A 19,886-nucleotide genomic window follows, 5' to 3' on the forward strand; every position below is an offset into this window, starting at 1 on the left:
TCTTTGACAACAACTAAATCTGTAAACAGGAATTACCATGACATTAAACCTTTCCTAGCATAAACATATTACCTCCCTGGCATCCAAAAAATCCTTGAACAGAAGGATTCTCTTCTGATCAAGGCATTATCCTACATCTGAACAGCTATTAACCTTACACAAATCACAAATTCATCCAACTATGGAATATTGCTCTCACATTTGGGGTGGTGCTCCTAAGAATACTTGATTCTATACAGAGGAGTGCAATTAGGTTGATTAATGACTGGTCGCTTACTAATTCAGTCGATCCATTTTCACACAGACATTTGGTTTCTATAGCACATCTCTTCTATCAGTATTTCTATGGTAATTGTTTATATGAAGCAGCATCAATAATTACCCTGCACTCTACTGAAATGTGTGCAAGTCATAAAATGTCCCTTCATAGTTTAAACTCACAGAATAAGCTTCTCTTCCCCCCCGCCTTCCTTTCCTTCTATTGTTGTATTCTGGAACAATCTCTCCTCGTGTTTCCGAAGAAATACAATGCAGAGGTCTTTAAATCAAACATGGATAAGTTTCGCCTTTCCCAACTTCTACCATCTATGGTACTAACATACTATAGTTGACTAACTAACCTTTTGTGTATGGGGACAACAAATATGTATGTGCGTATGTATCATTCCCACATATTGAAAGGGCAGAAGGCCTAAAGCAAATAAATGCCTAAATAAATAAATCAAGAGCAACAATGAAGCCATGTCTTTTTACAATGAACCTACAGATAAAGTTGACCTGCTGACATCATTCTTCTCCTCCAACCCTTACATAAACTACCAAGACAAATCAATAAAGATATACCACATACCTCCTGTAGTCTTTCACCAGAAGAACATCAGAAGAATCATAAATTACCAAGATAAAGTACCTCTAGTCCTGATGGTATATTCCCAGTTGTATTCAAAAGTTGATTCAGAATTAATACCTGTCCTATATTCAGTTGGCTTTATCCCAATGTATTGGGATGCAAATCAGTGCCCTCACCTTGGTCCTCTCAAAATAATGGAGAAGGTTATCAGCAGTCAATTTCTTTCCTATCTGGAGACCCACCAGCATGAATTCTGCCATTCTAGATCCATGACAGATTTTGTAGCTCATACCCACCTCTGGGAATACACCATGGAAAGGTTTGGAGAAAAATGTGCTGTTGCTTTTAACATTTTGTTATTCTTCAGCCTGTCTTCTACAGTCTGTAATTATTATTATTATTACATCACACCTCCAGGGAGTCCAAAGACTCATTGAGGGAGGGCAAATACTCTACAGCTCTTCATCTCACTACTCCACCAACCTTCACCATCTAACACCAATGCCATCTACTGCTGACTACCACAACTAGTACTTTCACAAACAATCACAACATCCATGCCCTCGGTGGGATTCGAACCTGCAGCCTTTTGGCTGGAGAGCAGATATTTATAGTTATTAATTAATTCTATTACTGTTCTATTAGTAATAATCAATTACTGTGTATCATGTTACATGTCTTCAGACTTCCCATCAATGTAGAAGTGTTTCAGGGTTCTAGAGTGATAGAACCTCTTCCTCTTATGTATTAATTACCTTCACTCAGTGATCGTGATCAATATCCTATTCATAGTTCTGTTGAAGACAATACACCCCAATCCACCTATTCAAATGCCTGAAATCCCAAACTTCAAGAGCTTCTACAACCAATACCTTAAACTCAGACATTCATCATGCTCTGAAGATGAGAATACATTAAACTTCCAAGCTGTCAAAACAGTCCTGTTTTTTTTTTTTTTTTTTCAAAACATGAAAAAGGATCAATTCATTTTTCTTTGCCCTTGATAGTATATGAATCACCAGACAATCAGATTTTTACTTTTCTAACTACCATTTAACTCTAGTTTTGCTAGCACAAACATGCCCACCACCAATCATTTCCTCTACTTAAAAAATTTAGTAAACTTTTCTATTCAAGACTCTTTCATTCACTTAACTACTAACTCTGGACAAATATCAAATCAACTTAAACTCAGACATGTTTTAACTGGTGCACAAAAGATTTACCTAAATATTCTTGATGCTGTGAGGAAATTGGCCCAGTAAATCAATGACCTCTTTCTCACTGAAGGTGCATTTAAGCTTTAACCATTCCAGAGGCACTTCCATGGGAATGTATAAGCTGCAGCCTTATTCCAAATGTCATCTCACCAAACCTTCTTCTCTTCCTCTTTCATTCCATTTGCTTCTATTCACTGGAACAGTCTTATTCATAGTTCCCCACCACACACCATCAGTGTATTTATTAGTTTTTTAACCTCTTGTGTCTTGGATTTACACACACACACACACACACACACACACACACACACACACACACACACACACACACACACACACACACACACACACACAAATTTAATGTTCACAACATAAAACAATTAAAAAAAAAATGAGTGTCTACCATACCAACTGTGATTAGTCATGCAAAAGATGCCTCCAATTGATAAGCAAAGAAAATCTGTGTATGAGCTAATATCAGCAATTTTGTATCCTCTCTCCAGTCCATAACCTTCTGGTAACTTAATGGAAGCCAGGAAATTTCTATATAAATTATACTTGCCAAGAAATTATATTCATGTTTCTCATTGATGGTACATTTCAGCCTTTTTATCATTTCTGTAGGCAATTCAATGGGCAATGCTTCACTTAAATGGTATCCCCCCCCCCACTGTTATCCTTGAGTCTTTTTCTTTCTTTTACAATCTCTGATATAGAGGCTGTTGACATCACATCAACTGCCTCAGTATCCCATGATGCAAAGCACATTTCACTTCAGATGTGTATACTGCTATGCATTATGGAAAGTCATGCAGAAGTCATATTTTCCACATACAAGTAGCAAACAAGTGTACCACCTCCTTATTAAAATACTCTGGATCAGAGATAGTTGAAGAATTTTTTTTGTACTGAGGCAATTGATGTGAAGTTGACAACCTCTATAAACAAGTAGTTTAGTTGCAAACAAGGCTCAACAAATTACACAAAATTCTATTTGTGACCAAAAAAGTACTCACTCAAGACTCTCCCCCTTCCTATTTTTCTCTATTAAGTCAACAGAAGTTCCATCAACTGATTAGTGGTGCTGTGTGATTGTTTGGAGAATACTTCCATTATGGGAGAACCATTCCAAGAAGTCAATAAATAATAAGAATAGGAAAAACAGTAAAGCTATTGATCTTTTAAAAAATATAATTTGCTACATTAATTTGTTAACAGAATGCCCTTTATATTATGTATATTCTTGTTTAAGTTAGAAAGATTTTGTTCAGAGTTATTTATTATAAAATATTTGTCTGGACTGCAGCTGCTTGCCAGCTGGCAAAATCTAATTGCCATGGGTGGGTGGGGAAAACATATTTATTGAGCCCTGGTTGTGAAGGTACTTCATGTGGAAACTTTGTTTGTTCACTTAAGTAAAGATTTAGTTATTTTAGATTTACTGCTGAAGCAACTCAGACGACGAGTACAGGTTTTATGTCTGTTAATTGCATGTGTTCTTATGGCCTGTTTGTGTGTTTTGCAAGATAATAAACCCTGCCACCTCCATATGAGATTGCCTAACTCACTTCAGTTGAAAAGCCCTAATAAAGGTTCTTTGCATCCTAGATGGGATTTCAGTATAATTTACTCAAATTATAAATATTTACCTTGGGTATAATTTACTTAACTTTCTAAACAAGTGAGGGGGAAAAAACTAAAACTTTCTACAATCTTTAATTCAGAGTATTTCAATAATGAGGTGATACACCATTTAGCTACTCGTGCATGGAAAATATGATTTCTGAATTAATTCAACATTGCTATCTTTTTTGGGTCTGGTTCCCATTGATAAGACCTCAATGAAGTTTGAAACTGGGTGGGTAATGACCTTTAAAAGACAATTAAAATTTATGGAATGGTTTATAACATCAGCTAATTCAAGAACAAACAAGATTCTTTATGTCCATTAGATAACTGGCTGCTTAACTCTCTACAGCATAATGAAAAATGTGTAATTTTTAAGTTAACTGGAAATTTACAAAAAATAAAAATTTTTTCTAGTTGTTGTATATGTTCTCCATCCAAAAAACACAGGCCAAGTATAATATACAAAACATGCCCCAGAATTCTCAACAAAGAAAACTTTCATACCAAATTGCGCATTTCACATTTTCTTTTTAGGTGACCTTAACATCCACAACTCCAACTGGCTCCCATTCTCTAACATCACTCAAACTGGATGACATGCAGAAGTTTTTGCTAAAGGCAATGACCTAACACACATCATACAGCCTACTTGAATTCCTGATAATCCTCTTCGCTCTTCCAATACCTGTGATCTCTTTTTAATCAGGTTCTCCTTCCAGATACACTATATACACAAGTCACCTTTTCTTGATAACTCAGATCACAATCTTATGCATGTCTCCTGCCTTACAAAACATCCTTTCTCCAATCACTCCCAACTTCATGTCCCTTGGCACTAAAAAGTGCCAAGTTGGACTACCTCTGAACTTCCACTCCTTGTTTCCACGGTCTGACTACTACTTTCACTCTTTTGACACAAACACCTGTTCCAAATGAGTCATAGAAATTATCACCGACATGAAAGCCTTCATTCTCCATTATATACAAAATTTTTATCCACTTACTAAATTTTGGTTCAACAGAAAGTGTACCAAAGCTGTTGAAGGAAAAATACTCAGCTTGCCTTATATCAAACCATCCTTCTGTTTTAATTCTAAATGCTGAATTACACGCACAGACAAATTTTAACTCATGTTAACAAAAAGTTTCAAGTGAAATTCTATTGCACAATGCTATTTGAAAGAATATGCATTATTGCAAACTGTCAACTATAATAAACTAATCCTGTGATCCTTGCAAATTTACTATAGTGAACCTGAAGTCAATATAGTGAATGTTGACCATAGATATGTTGTTCCATTTTTAAGATATATTATTATTTTTGGCCTCTCACCAGGAGAATCTATCTAGGGGTTGCAATGGCAGGAACTCTATGAACGACCCAAAATCAAATTATTATTGAATATAAAATGTTCTAAGTTAGTTTTATGTTTGCATGGAAAAATTACAGCACCTATAAGAAAATTAGATCTGAGAATGACTGACTAGCTCAATGCTGGAAGAAACAAACATGAACAGCTGATGAACCATATATACTGTCACCACTGTAGCCAAACTGATACAAAATGTTTTGAACAGTTTTTCTTGATATTTTTCATTTCTAAATCTACAAAACTCAAATACAGATACTATTATATTTCCATTGGTTGTTGATTATTTGCTGTAAAATAAAAATATGTTCCTGCTAATCCATATATGGTCTGAATTCAGTTTGGTCATTCCCAAGGTATTCTCTCTTAATTTTTCTTAGCCTCTTCTTAAAGTAAACTTACATAAATTTTACCCTGGAACACTCATTGGATGAGGTGCGTGTGTGGAGGTGGGGGGACTTCTTGCATTTCATTTTATATAAACTTAATATCATGATAGGGCAATTAACACTACTGACAGTCAAAGCACAACTATAGAATCACATGTGTACCACCACAGTAAAAATTAAATTTCTCATACAGATATTTCATCTTATATATAGCTAGACATCATCAGTGCAAGTTAAATTGGAATCCTATGTATACAGTTGCATGTTCATAAGTTAAAATTATTTGGTTGGGGGAAAAAAAAAAAAAAAAAAAAAAAAACTAGAGATAAAAAAATTCATTTAATACAGTTGAGGATGACAATTTATTACACTTCAGGAATAGTAAGTCAGTTGTTACAAATGAGGTTACATTGATGAAGTAGAGCTTCAGAACTTTAAATTTTATTTTCAGCCCCGATAGTTTTAACCTATGAACATGCAACTGTATACATAGAAGGATTCCAATGTATGTGCTTTACTGTTTCTTTATTCAAATTCCTTATTGTTGTTTACTGTTTGCACTGATGATGTCGCATGAAACAATATATCTATATAATAAATTTTAATTTTTTTCAGTGGTTCATGTGTGATTCTATAGTTAGGGATAATCCACAGGTCTCATTATACAAGATAGTCAAAGCATATATATTCTCTGAACATTTTTTATCTGTTTGATAAGATGAAAAATTCAAATTTTTGCACCTGTATTAGACTAACTTTTGCATCCTAGACAGGTTTTACACCTAGGTTTTTCCAACCACAGCCTCAATACTAATTGAACTTTGGAGGAGCTAAATTTTTATACCTTCACATTTCTGGTTGAATATCATCTACTCTAAATGCTTTTTTTCCAACATTTAATGTCCTTTCTAAACTTGTGATCCTTGCGAATTTACTATAGTGAAGTGATATTGAAATGGACTCATTACTGCATTCCTTCTGGATATTTTTATTATTGCTTTGTGGCAACTTATCTCTTTAAACACATTTCCAAACTTCTCCATTTCTAAGTCTTCCATAGCAATCAAATAAGCTACTTTTAAATAACTTAGTTTTTTTTAACTTTTCTCTATATTCTCTAAAGACATGTACTGGCTTATAACAAGAACTTTAGAGCTTCAAAATTTGAATTTGAAGTCTTCATAAGCTACTTCTAATTTTTCTATCCTTGCAGAAATTTCACTATAGTAAGCATCTTTCTGGGTGAGTCAATCACTTTTTTCTTCAGACTTTGCCTCTCAGTACTATGAATTTTAAATTTCAGTTTTTCTTCAATAATATTTTATATCTGAATCAGTAGTTCAAATCTGTAAGCACTCTGATTCTGAATCTTTTCAAAAAGTATGCTGCATATTTTTCTTGTTGATGTGATATTCCGACTGTAGAAGACTGGTACAAAATGTTGGAACAATAGGCAAAACATATTTCAACATAGATTCTGACCACAGACTTCTCAGAGCCATTATAAGAATAGACCACAAAAAAGAGGAACATATCAGGGCAACATCAAATCACAAAAGGCAGCCAAAACAAATACATTATCACAATTTCAGGAAGGACATAGACGAGACTGAATGGACTATTAAGAACTGCTAACATAGATGATGACTAATTTGAATTTATAAATAAATTCAATGAGTGCAAAAAAAATCAGAAATTCCTGTGAAACAAAAGAAAAGAGAAGAATTCACACCTCAAACCGTAGAACTACTGAAAAAGAGAAAAGAACTAAAGAAATCCCAAGGAAATTTTCTAGAATAAAAAATTATTCTTTAAGTTATTAAGGAAAAGAATCCCAGAAGATTACAAATCTTTCAGGATACAAAAACTAAGAAAAGCAGCACAGGCAAAAATCAACCTGGAAAAAAAAAAAAAAAAGGAGAAAGATTTAAATTTGAAACAGTCAATCCCATTTTCTCCAGCAAAATGGAGAAAAACAAACAGAAAAAAGACAGAAGAAATTGTCAGAATTTCTATAATGATCTTTATGCAACTAAATGCCAAGTCTCAGAGCCTATTATTCCAAAACCAAGCAATATACCACATGTACTTCCTGATGAAACAGAACATGCCCTTAAGAAAATGGATAAAGATAAAGCCTCAGGACTTGATCTGGTTAAGGCCAAAGAAATCCAACAAAGTAGACCAACTATATATCAAAGCCTTGGTTACCAGATTCACGTGGTATTTGAGAGAAAGATTCCAGAGGGATGGAAGACCTCAAAAACCATACTTCTATTCAAAAAAGGAAATAAAGAAGACATAAAAAATATCACCCAACCTGTCTACTCTCTCACATATAAAATTAAGAACAGGATAATACTGAACAGAATCCAAACTACTCTGAAAGACAACTCCAGCAGAGTGCAAGCAGAATTCAGAATAAACATATTGTGGAGAATAGGCTTCTCCACAATAGATCATTTCAGGTTAATTCACAAATAACAGAAAAATGCAGAGAATATCGAATCCCTCTATGTTTCCTCTTTATTGATTTCAAAAAAGCATTTGATACCATAGAACACAATACAGTCATCCACGCCTTACTGGAAATAAATGTGGATCTTACTTACATCTACATGATAAGAGAAATTAACAAAAATCTGACTACTCAAATAACCCTATTTGACCAACCTATAAATATTGATATAAAGAGAGAGGGGTTCACCAAAATGATATGATCTCCCCAAACCTATTTACCAGCACTTTAGAATATATTCTGAGAAAAATAGACCTAAACAAAGGAATAAAAATAGATGGCAAAAAATTACAAATCCTTATGTTTGCCAATGATCTAGTACTAATATCTCAAAATTCAAAAGACCTAGAACAAATGGCCAAAAAAAATATACACAAAACAGCACTTCTAAGATCATTTCTTAGATATACACAAACAGCAGTTCTAAGATCATTCATTTCTAAGCTTCTCTTAGATAGGCTTAAAAATAAATCTAGAAAAAAACAAAATGGATTAAAAACATCTACACAAGTGACAGCAATCTATGTATTAATAACATCCCTATAGAACAGGTTAACTCTTACAATTAACTTAGGACAAACAATAAAAATTAATAACTATTTATCTGAAGAACTAGTAAAATGAAAGAAAACTGCATGGCTATCATTCAACAGAATATAAGACACACTTACTGATCCAAATCTTGACATCTCTGCAAAGGCAAACTATTTAATAATGACATTCTCACATCACTCACATATGGATCAGAAACATGGACAAGACAAGAAGAGATTATCAAGATAACTTAGCATGCCATAGAATGTAGGATTTGTAACATCAGTAAAATGGAACATGTTAGAAATATGGAACTGAGAGAGAGATCAGATGTAAAAGATGTAACTGCAGTATAAGAGACAAGCAGGCCACATAGCAAGACTTTGGGATAACAGATGGACATATGGAATATTTAATTGGCAACTGAGAATAAAGAGAAAACCAGGAAGACCACCTATGAGATGGGAAGATCCATCAGTGAATCAATGGGTATAACATGGAAGAGAGAGGCTCAAGATCGAGATCGTTGGAGGCATCTTTGTGACCTGCACTCATGAAGAATACCTTAATGAAACACAGGTCCATTAAGGTAATGTGATATTCATTTTCATTCTGCTAAACAGCAGTGAGAATAAGACTTTTTTTTTTTTTTTTTTTTTTTTTTTTAGGGTGGAGGTATACATGTGTGTGTGTGTTCATTTATGAACATTAAAATTTTTAAGTTGAACCATGAATGGGTGATCCATGTCTGAAGAGAAATCCAACAGATGTTTCCCATTTTGATTAGACTTGTCTTTGGCAAATTTTCCTAGAACATATCTGTATGTTTGGTGATTCATTTCCTGTTATACTATTTAGGTCTCCAACAAGAATTTTCTTTTGTCAGTTGCCCTCTATAAAGACAAAGATTTCTAATCTAATTTGTTAAATTGTTAGCTTTAGGACAGGCCATAGAAAAAAATAAGTTGCATTTTGAAGTTCGTTCACATTATTCTACTTGAAAATTGCCTAGATTCAAAAAGTTTATCTTTGTGTTTAGTGTAGAAAACTAGTTACTCCTTCCTATCCCTGCTCACTGTTGACTGAATAAATCATCTTAAATTTAGTTATGCTCCTTATGTTGGTAACACCTTTCTTCAATTCTGTTAAGTTGCTCTAGTAGCATATACTAGTTCCCTGAGGCAGTGTGGGCAAGGGAAGAATTTATTTAACCAGATTAAATCTGTACCCATCATGATGCATATGTGTGTGTGATTTAAGCCAATACAGAAATAGTTTGGCCAGTTGTTTCAAACTGCCAGCTCATTTACTTGTTTAGTAATTGGGTAGGTATTTACTTAATAGAGTATACCAAAGGGAGGTGAGGATTACACAGTCCAATATTCTGGCCAGTGTCCTCATTCCTTACTCCTATGTGGTGGTATCTCACCAATTATCTAATTATCTAGCTCTGATCCAAAGTGACCCTGAATTTCAACACAATCAGACCAAAATGGAGAGAGTTATAAAGAAAAGTAAAATTGCACTTTTAGCTGTACCTTTGTGCAATATTCAACCAAATTTAACAAGTTATCCATTGACCATTTTACTTACTTCATTTGAAAAATAAATTACATCTCATAAAAACATTGTATGTAGAAAGAAAAAAAAAAAAGTGGTAAGAGGTTTAGCTGCAATTTAGAAGTAGTTACTTGGCTGATAATGCTTTAATGGCCAAGAATGGAATTTACAAAATTCAGGTAATAACACAACAGCAGCAGAAAAATAATGCCAACAAAAGAAATTTCTAAATTTCAATTAATTGGCACATGGTTCACTTTTTCACATGAGGTGCAAGTTTTTTTTTTTTTTTAGAATAAATTAACTAAAACCTCAAAGATATGACCATAGCAAGTGGTCATTGTCATAGTATGTTAGAAAGGGAAAGAAAATGCGACAAAGTAGTGTTGGCACTGAAACATAAAAAACAACCATTTTTTATGAATTTTGAATTAATATTATTCTCTCTCACTCTTTTTCTGTGGTCTCATTTAAATCACTTTCTCAGATTACTAATATAATTCGGCAATATCCTCAAAATTAATCTTCCATGATTTTAGTTAAATAACAGGAGTGATGAATACAGTTTGATTATTTCTGAGTATTAAAAATATAAATTAAAAAAATAAAAAAGCTACAGATTACATAAACATCCTAATGCAAATTCTGACACTAGTGTTTTCATAAAATTGAGAGAGGGAGAGAAAAGAAACAAACCTGAAAGAATACTAGAAAGCAGTCCAACTTCTTTTTACTTGAACCACTATTGAAATACTGACCACATGTATCTAATAAAATGCACACTAGTCGAATACGAAATAAACTGTCTGGAGGATCCAACTCAGAATATGAACCTGAAAATTTATAAGAATATTGTTATAAAATATGGGATTCACATTCAAGAAATGATAATAAAAATCTTAGCTAAAGTTTATTCTAAGTTTCCTTTTGTTTAAGTCATTAATGAAACACATTATCCTGCCAAAAGTCAGTTCTCTTCATTTTAGTCAAAAAATAGATGCTATTATAGCAGGTCTGCTCAAGTAATTTTAATCTTATATGATGAGCAAGTATATGGTAACAGCATTTCAAAGAGGAATAACAGTTGAATGCTATTTGAGTAAAATGTCTATATGAGCTACTGTACAGCAATGAAGCATTTCTGCAAGCAACCTACTGAATAAATGGACGTTTATAGATAATAATGAGCTCAATATAGGTAGAAGTAGGCCTAAAATAGGATTGAATGGAGTTATTGCTCCTTGAGAAGGTTATCTCATCTCACTGTCAGACCACATAGAAATCTGTACAGAAGAACTTGTATAGAACACATCATCTTCCTCATGGATCTTTAAAGCTTTTTTTTTTTTTCATTTATAGAAAGCATACTTCTACTGAAATATATATTCATACTGATTTCCATCACCCATCTGGCCAGAAATTTCGAGTCATTAAAATGCTTACCGACTGAGCCCATTTTTATTTGTTCTAATGAAAAACTACTAGTGTGTGAATATAAATAATGACATAGTCAATGTTTTCCCACTGGTTCAGGACAAAAAAGTATATAGAGGATTTGAAATTGGAAGATTACTATTTAGTTTTGAGTAGGATAAAATTGAAGTCACCAAATGTTGGCAACTCAGTGGCAAACCCTGAAGAAAATATTGATTCAGCCAGAGAAGTATGTGGTGAGGTCATCTACAAGGACAGAAAAATCAGAACTTCATGGTGGACTCAGGAAATTAAAGAGACAGTCAAGGAAAAGAAGAAAGAATATTAAAAGTTCCAGGCAAGTAAGTCAGCTTGTGCAAAACTGGATGTTTTCTGTTAAATTGGCTAAATTTTTTTTTAAAAAAATAATTATCCCACACATGAAAGGTTACAAAGACCTATACCACAACAGTGCCACATATCGGAAAGTGATTAAGGAGAAAATAGTAATCGAATAATGTTTCTTAAAAAGTTGAGATTGTATTCATTGGGAAAAATGGTACAGTGGTGATTGTTCCAAAGAACAGAGGTGGATGGAATGAAGAAAAATGATGATGACAAGTTTGTTTGCCATGTTTGATATATCCATCTTTTTGGTATATTCATTAAGGATACAGAATAACTATTTGCTAAACTGAATCCTCTGATAGGAATGAATGTTTAATAACTATTCAATATGTCAAAATCTATCCTATATATATATATATATATATAAATATAATGATAAGCCTTTTTATGTAACGTTTTTTGTCAAGTTATTTGAAACATTATGAAACTCAGGGGCTGCCCTGAGTGTAGAGTCTTCAAAATTCATGGAGAACCAGCCTCAAAGTCAGTCTGGAAGACAGGGGGCAGAGCCCCCTAGTAAATAAATAAATAAAGCAAGGATAAATAAGACTTTAGAAAGAAAGGAGTAATATAAGAGACTGAGGAATTGTAAAAAGTAGCAAAGTGGATGAAGAAACATTAAAGTCTGAACATAAGATTAGGAAAAGATGACAAAGCATATTGAATAATTGCTACATATGCTTGTGACCCAAAACAAAAAATAAAGTGGTACAAGAAAAAGGGAAATTACTTACTGGTATATCAAAATAGCAGAGAGATGGAAGGAATATCTTGAAGACTTACATGATGTATTAAATATGAATAATGAAATTATTGAATGTTAAAGCTGAATATGAAGTTGAAAAGGAGTAGCTATAATATTCCACACTAAATACAAGGATAATCCTCTTGAATGACAAGCAATATCAAGTAGAGCAATGTGGAATATCAGAATGGGGAACTGGATAATAACACTTATTTGTGCCTATGGTCTGCAGACAGTTCTACGGAAGAAATGGTGGAATTTTTCAAGGCATTAGAGAAGGCAGCTGACACAATGAAAAAGGAAAATATGGACCTTGTTGGAGATCTAACAGCAGAGTAGAAATGTTCTGGGAAAATTTGGATAAAAGAGCAAAGCAAATAATAATGGTAAGGTACCTACTGGATTTCTGTTCAGGACATGGACTAGTTATCACTAACACCATGTTCCAACATAAAAATGCACACAAATTCATATGGTGAGATGATGCAAGAAATAAGAAAATTCTCATTGACTATGTTATTGTTGACAAAGACATAGTCAATTTTTTCCCACTGGTTCAGGACACAAAAGTATACAGAGGATTTGAAATTGGAAGATTACTATTTAGTTTTGAGTAGGATAAAACTGAAGTCACCAAATGTTGGCAACTCAGTGGCAAACCCTTAAGAAAATATTGATTCAGCCAGAGAAGCATGTGGTGAGGTCGTCTACAAGGACAGAAAAATCAGAACTTCATGGTGGACTCAGGAAATTAAAGAGATAGTCAAGGAAAAGAAGAAATATTAAAAGTTCCAGGCAAGTAAGTCAGCTTGTGCAAAACTAGCTAAAAGTCATGGGAAGACTTTGGTAAGAATATAGAAAATAAATATCAGCAAGGAAGCAAAATATTCTGGAGGCTGTTGAAAAAGCTCAGAAATGGGAAAAATAAAAACAGTGCTGTAAAAGGAATCAGAGATGATAAAGGTGACATGAAAACTAAAGATATTATAGATGTCTGGAGTAGTTACTCTGAAAGATTGCTAAATGAAACAGAAGTGCAATTAGGAATACTTTTCAAGTAGAAAAAACAATCAAAAAACTTGAAATGTGGAAAGTCAGCTGAAATAGATAATAATATATGGAAGTATAAAAAGTTTTGCAGTGGCTGCACTGCATAATTCAGAAGGCCTGTCAGAGAGTCAAATTCTGGATGACTGCAGTATAGCTCTCATAGTGCTCATCTATAAAAATCGAAATAAAACTGAAAGAATTATAGAGGTCTGTATTTCCTTAATGAGTGTTCCTGGAAAGATTTCTAAAAGCATGCTTGAAAAATAGCTAAGAAAACTTGTGGAAGGGAAGCTGGATTCAGGCCAAATAGAGGTTGTCAGGATAAGATTTTCATTTTAAGACAAACAGTTGAGAAATCTTGGTAATATAACAAGGATTTGTATTTAAGTTTTGTAGATCTGGAAAAGGAATATCACAATGAGCCAAGAGGAATGCTCTTCAAAACACTACAGTTATGATGTAAATGGGACATTAAATCAAGCAATATATAGTCTCTATTTGAGCTGTAAGTCAACAGTTAGAACTGAAGGAGGTAGGAATGATGATGGTTTGATGTTAAATTAGGTGTGTTATAAGGGAGCATATTATCTATATGAATTACATTATGAAGTAGTATTAAACCTGATATCAAAATTTGTGATGTTAAGCTTAGCTCTTTACTTTATGCAGATGATGTTATGCTTTTAAATAAATTCAATATAAGTCTGCAAGATTCCCTGACTAAATTGAATATTTAATTTCAACTGTTGTAATAAATTTTGTATGAGAATTGACAATAAAAAGACAAAAACAATGAAAATAGGCAGAAAAACTGAAAATAACTATCTTGAATGGAGAACCTGTGGAAGAAGTAAAACATTTCACCTATTTTTTTGTGGCACAAATTTTTGTGAAGATGGCAAATGAAATATGGAATCAGACAACAGAATCTGTAAAGCTGGTATGGCAGGAAGTCAGTTGAATAAATTTATATGGAAAAAGAAATAAATTAGTCAAAATACCAAATTAGTTATTATTACTCCACCCTCCATGGAGTTGACAGACTCATCATAGAAGGTTCATTCAACTGACAACATATTTATCATACTGAATCTTAAAATCCTTAATGCTCCTTGCATTAACATATTCCTGTAATGTATTCCATTCACTGACAATTCTCCATGTAAAAAATCTACTTCACCCCCCCACCACCATATTCTTACATAAATTCCAGGGATGGTCTCTGGTTCTTCCCCTCTCACCTTCTACTCTTTTTATAATCCCTTCTCGATTAATATGATAAAATCCTCTCACCAACTTAAACATCTCTATATAACCTTTTTTCCTCCTATCCACAAACTCTGCAATCCACATCTCTTCAACCTCTCTCCATAGTGAGCATTCCAAAATTCCTATATACAAGACGGTGTACAAACTAGTTTTACTTTGGATCTGAGAGCTAAGTTAGAAACAAAACACTTGATCAAAGACTGGAGACCACAATTATGAGAGCTCTGAGAAAGATTAGGGAAGTGAACAGATATCATCAATGGCAGTAAGATATGGCATATTAAAAATGAGGATATTAGGAAAGAACTTGCCATTGTTAACATTCAGGCAGGTGTGAGCAGAGACACCTTCCTGAATGCCATTCTCCCATTCTGTTGTGACCATGCCATCTCAGATGGCATGGTCACAACAGAATGGGAGAGGAAAGGTTAGCAAAACAAGTGTTCTTTGACAGGTTGGCAGGAAAAAGACCCAGAAGGGCAGATAACAGATTATTTTGGAGGAAAATTGTTGATATGAAGTTAGTAATGATGTAACTTTTTCATGGAGCACCATCATAATAGGATATTACCACATCCCTTGAGGATACATATCAGGAATTTGATGATAATGATGATGAAGTTGAAAAATAAGTCTTATATTTGAATTACTGGATAAAGAAATTAAAAGCCCACTGAATTTTTTTAAAAAAATCTGGGAGATGCAACTAAGGAGCCTTTGGTGTTGAAGGTGATTATGTCAATTTATCAAGAGGATATGATTTCTACAGATGCTTGGTAGTATCAACATCTAAAAAAAGGAATGCAAGAGACTGCTAAAATTATTGAACACTAAGCTTCAAAGATTATATTAAATATAATGAATGAAACACAGACTAAAATCAAAAATTGAGTGTTATTTAGAAGATCAGCTTGAGTGAGAGAAAGTAATTTATGCAGAGAAGGAAGAGTAGGTGCATGAACAAGAGCTCAGCAGTACTCTGACATTGGTCAGAAAAATGCAGAAAAGAGGATAAGCTACCATAAATATCTAGTGAATGGAATGCACAGAAAAGAAACCGGTGAGCCAATTGCTAAAGTTGAAAGGCTTGTCCTAAGCTGAGTCTGGTAAACACAGGACTATGTAAAGTAGATTATTAAGTACTGAAAGTAGCCCCCAATTATCTATTTACTTATTCAATCATGTTTCCAAATCATAATAAGCCTCTATCAGATCCAATGATGATGATGATGATCATCATAACGCTAATTACGGGTATAGACCATACTGGTCTGTTCCGGTCTCATTATTCATCCAATATTCTTTTTTGAGGTCTACTCTGCCTTCCCTTTCCAATTGGCTTATATTTTAGTATTAGTATTTGAAATGTCCTGAAAAGGTCAAGTGGGACCACATATAGGTTTCTCCAAACTTTTCAACTGTTTGCATCCAAGATGGATGTAGATTCCATATAGAGCAGGAGGTGATCAGATGTGCAAGAGTTGGAGGGAAAAAACAATGCCAGAAAATAAGCTTTACCTTTGGGTGATGCCTAGATGTGAAAGGATAAAGTATAAAGGATAGGAAAGAAGTGCCCATCTTTAACAAAGAATCAGAAGGAATGCTGGTTAAGCATAAAATAAGGTTTTACATTAATCATTCAGGGTTTTTATTTTATTTTTTTCCCCTTCAGCTATAGGTTCAGTGTGAAGTTTGTCAGCTGGAGTTCTTGTATCTCAAGCCACTATTGGTACAGAATTTTTATTTATACCATCTTGGCACACGTTGGAGAATCAAGGTTATGGATAGGTTGAGTGGTTTAGGCTTTAATGGTGCAAGGACAACCAGGGTCACACTGTGTCAAGACACGTCTTTACAGTACACAAGGTAATAAATACGTAGTAAATAATTAAAAGAACATAAACAGGTTTAAAAAAAATCAGTGAATCAAAATAAATGTAAAGGGATGTAAAAAATTGTAAAAAAAAAAACTCCATAAAAACATACAAAATAAACCAGGTATTAAAAGTTTATCTACATCTATACATCAACTAATAATACCAATATACAGAATATGTACATAATTCATATAAGGTGATAAATATTAATTCTCTGCAAAAATTGAAAACAAAACGATGAATTCGACAAAATCTGCTTGAGTGTTTATGGCTCAGATGGATTATAAATGTCTGAAAAAAAAAAAGACTGTACTCATTGAAGAAACGAAGGCAGGCAATTAAAAGATGAATGAATGGTGGTTAGTCCAATAATATAGAACTCGCACATATGCATGATATCTCCCCCTCAATAGGAAAGTATGTATAAGACAACTATGACCTATGGAGCCAAGCAAGAACAACCTCTTTATCTCTGAATAGATTAGACATTAAACTTATCAAACTTCATTTGATGGAGACTTGATTTGATAAAGAAAATGGATACATGAAAATTTTGCCAAGGCATTCAACAGAATACCACATAGAACTCTTTATACATATTAGAACAAATGGGGATGGATATGACACTGGTTAAGTGAATAAGAGGATGGCTGCTGGACAAATATCAAAAAGTGGTATATGGAGGGACAGAATCAAGGTGAAAACAAGTGACTAGTGGTGTGCTGCAAGGTTCAGTCCTGGGACCATTGTTTAATTTGTACATAAATGATATAGGAAACAATTGAAAGAAAATATTCAGTTGTTTGCTGATGGTGTGAAATTAGGTAGAGTAATAGTTAATCAAGGCAATGTGGAGAGTTTGCAGGACGATTTAAATAGGCTGTCAGTATGGACAAAAATTATCGAGTGTCAGTTTAATGTCGAGAATGTAAAGTTATGCATTTTGGGATGAATAGATTACAAGCCGTGTATCATATTGATGGCACTGTACTCCAGGAAGTTGATGAAGCTATAGATTTAGGGAGGTGGTAGTAGACAGAGAGTTAAAGTTTAGAGGATATATTGCTAAGGTAGCCATTAAGATTACTTGGCTATTGACACATTAACAAGCATAGATAAGGAAGTTGTCATTTCTCTCTATAAGGCCTTGATATGCCGACATTGGGATTACTATGCTCAAGTCTGGTCTCTTGGGTTTCTTGGGGAAGAGGAAGCAATGGAGAGTATTCAGAGGCAAGTGACCAACATGGTGAGTGGCCTGTAGAATGTTCCCTATGAGGATAGATTGAAGATGTGTGGATTGCATAAGTTGGTTGATAAGAGAAAAAGATTGGATATGATAGAAACATTTAAGTTGCTTAAAGGGTTTTATAGGATAGATGCAGGAGGAAATGTTTTAGCATTTGGCTAGAGGGACCAGAACAAGGAATCATCCCCTGGAAATTGGATAAAGATGTGGTTAGTAGGGATGTGAGGACTAGATTTTTTGCTTGGAGAATTGTGAATGGGTTGCCAGAATCAGTTCTGAGTGCTTTGTCTGTTAGATTGTGTGGATAGATTGGGTCTCCCGTGATGAGTCCTCAGACTCCATGGAGGTGCCTGTATAATAATAATAGAGCCTGTTGTTGGTCTCTATTCCAGGATAACTGCCACTGAGATAAAAGTCTGTTCTTATGGCGAGTGGCCTGTAATCATTGTATAGGACAGGCAAATAGCTCAGGAAATGCAATTCATGTTAAATCATAAATGAAGTATTAATAAATCATAAAATTGTTCATTCACAATTTAACAGTAGTATATATAAACCCCAAGGCAGTAATGTATTTGACAGCATATGTGTAATATTGTTAGTGTAATATCTAGAACTTCTAAGAGTGCTTTTATTTGCAAACTAACAGGAATTTACAGAGTGGACATTATTCAGTTCAGTGTAATATTACAAAGATTGGTATGTTTATTGCTACCTTGGTGGTTTTGTTCTCAGTTGATGCTGTGACAGTTTCTAGACAGGGCTGGGGCTTGTTGCTCCCCTGAGCTTCCCAACTGCACAGAACCACATACATATGCTCAGACTCCAGCAAGCAATGACTGCACCTGGGAGTGAAAAAACATCAGGACTAGCCTGGACATCACTAGCACCATAACAAGTCTTGAGTCCTAAATCCCATACCATGGGGAAAGAGACACAACAACACCACTAACTCTTGCAGCAAGCCAACTAGTTGATTAATCTTGGCTGGGCTATCGAGGACCACCACTTGCCGAAGCAAAGACGAAAATTGTGCAAGACTACCAAATGACTCCTTTCTTGGTGTTCATAGGTTACACAGCATGGCAAACACAGCGGCAAGGAGTTAGATCAAAGCGATGGTAGTCTGGAAGATTTGTGCTGGACATAAAAAAAACAGGAGAAGAAAAAGAAGTATGAAGAATAAGGAAAGAAAAACATAGAAAAGGATAAGAATGAAAAGAGCCAGTACAAACACTGGGTGTGAGGTCCCCAACACAATGAACAGGTGCTTCATACAGAGAGGAGGGTTTTAGATAATGGCCAGAGTGGGTGATAAAGGCCTTCATTCCAGCAATAATTTCTGTTTTTAAATGGTCAGCAGCAGCTGTGAGATCAGAAGAGATCTCACAGCTGCTGCTGACCATTTAAAAACAGAAATAAAAAAATAACAGAAAAAACAGAAAAAAAGATATAGTTATCAAGCCATGGAAAGTAGAAGGAAAAATTAAAGAGCGCATCTCATCTTGACACTAAATAATGTGAGACAATAAGGATCATTAGAAAAGGAAACATGGCGATGGTAGTTATGGTCTGAGCTACTATGAAGTGAGCTGACATTCACTTCATAGTAGCTCATTCACTTCATTATTTGGAAGAAGGAAGGTTAAAAAATAGGCCAGGGAATATGGAATACTGTGAAGACTAATACATCAGATAATGGATACAAAAATGTAAGGGTCACGAATAGGGATTGAAATATTGAAACCTTTGCACACATAGGGATTGAAATATTTTGTGCTGGTTCACCAGTCAAAGCACATTCT

General features: G+C 34.1%; 1 protein-coding gene across 8 annotated transcripts in view; it reads right to left on the reverse strand.

Moving 5' to 3' along the window:
* Nucleotides 1-19,886, reverse strand: part of Upf2 (UPF2 regulator of nonsense mediated mRNA decay) — a 705,876-nt gene that overhangs the window by 262,411 nt on the left and 423,579 nt on the right. For all 8 annotated transcript variants that reach the window (XR_016550243.1, XR_016550244.1, XR_016550245.1 and 5 more), the window contains one exon: nt 10,767-10,903. Coding sequence is in view for 5 of the 8 variants with exons in the window: in XM_090412106.1 (XP_090268232.1) it covers nt 10,767-10,903 (137 nt within the window). In the remaining 3 variants the exon portion in view is untranslated. The remainder of the gene's footprint in view (nt 1-10,766; nt 10,904-19,886) is intronic.

Source organism: Typopeltis vanoorti, chromosome 2, assembly GCF_054136105.1.
Source record: "Typopeltis vanoorti isolate ZY-2024b chromosome 2, IOZ_Tvanoo_1.0, whole genome shotgun sequence".
Classification (NCBI taxonomy): Eukaryota; Metazoa; Arthropoda; class Arachnida; order Uropygi; family Thelyphonidae; genus Typopeltis; species Typopeltis vanoorti.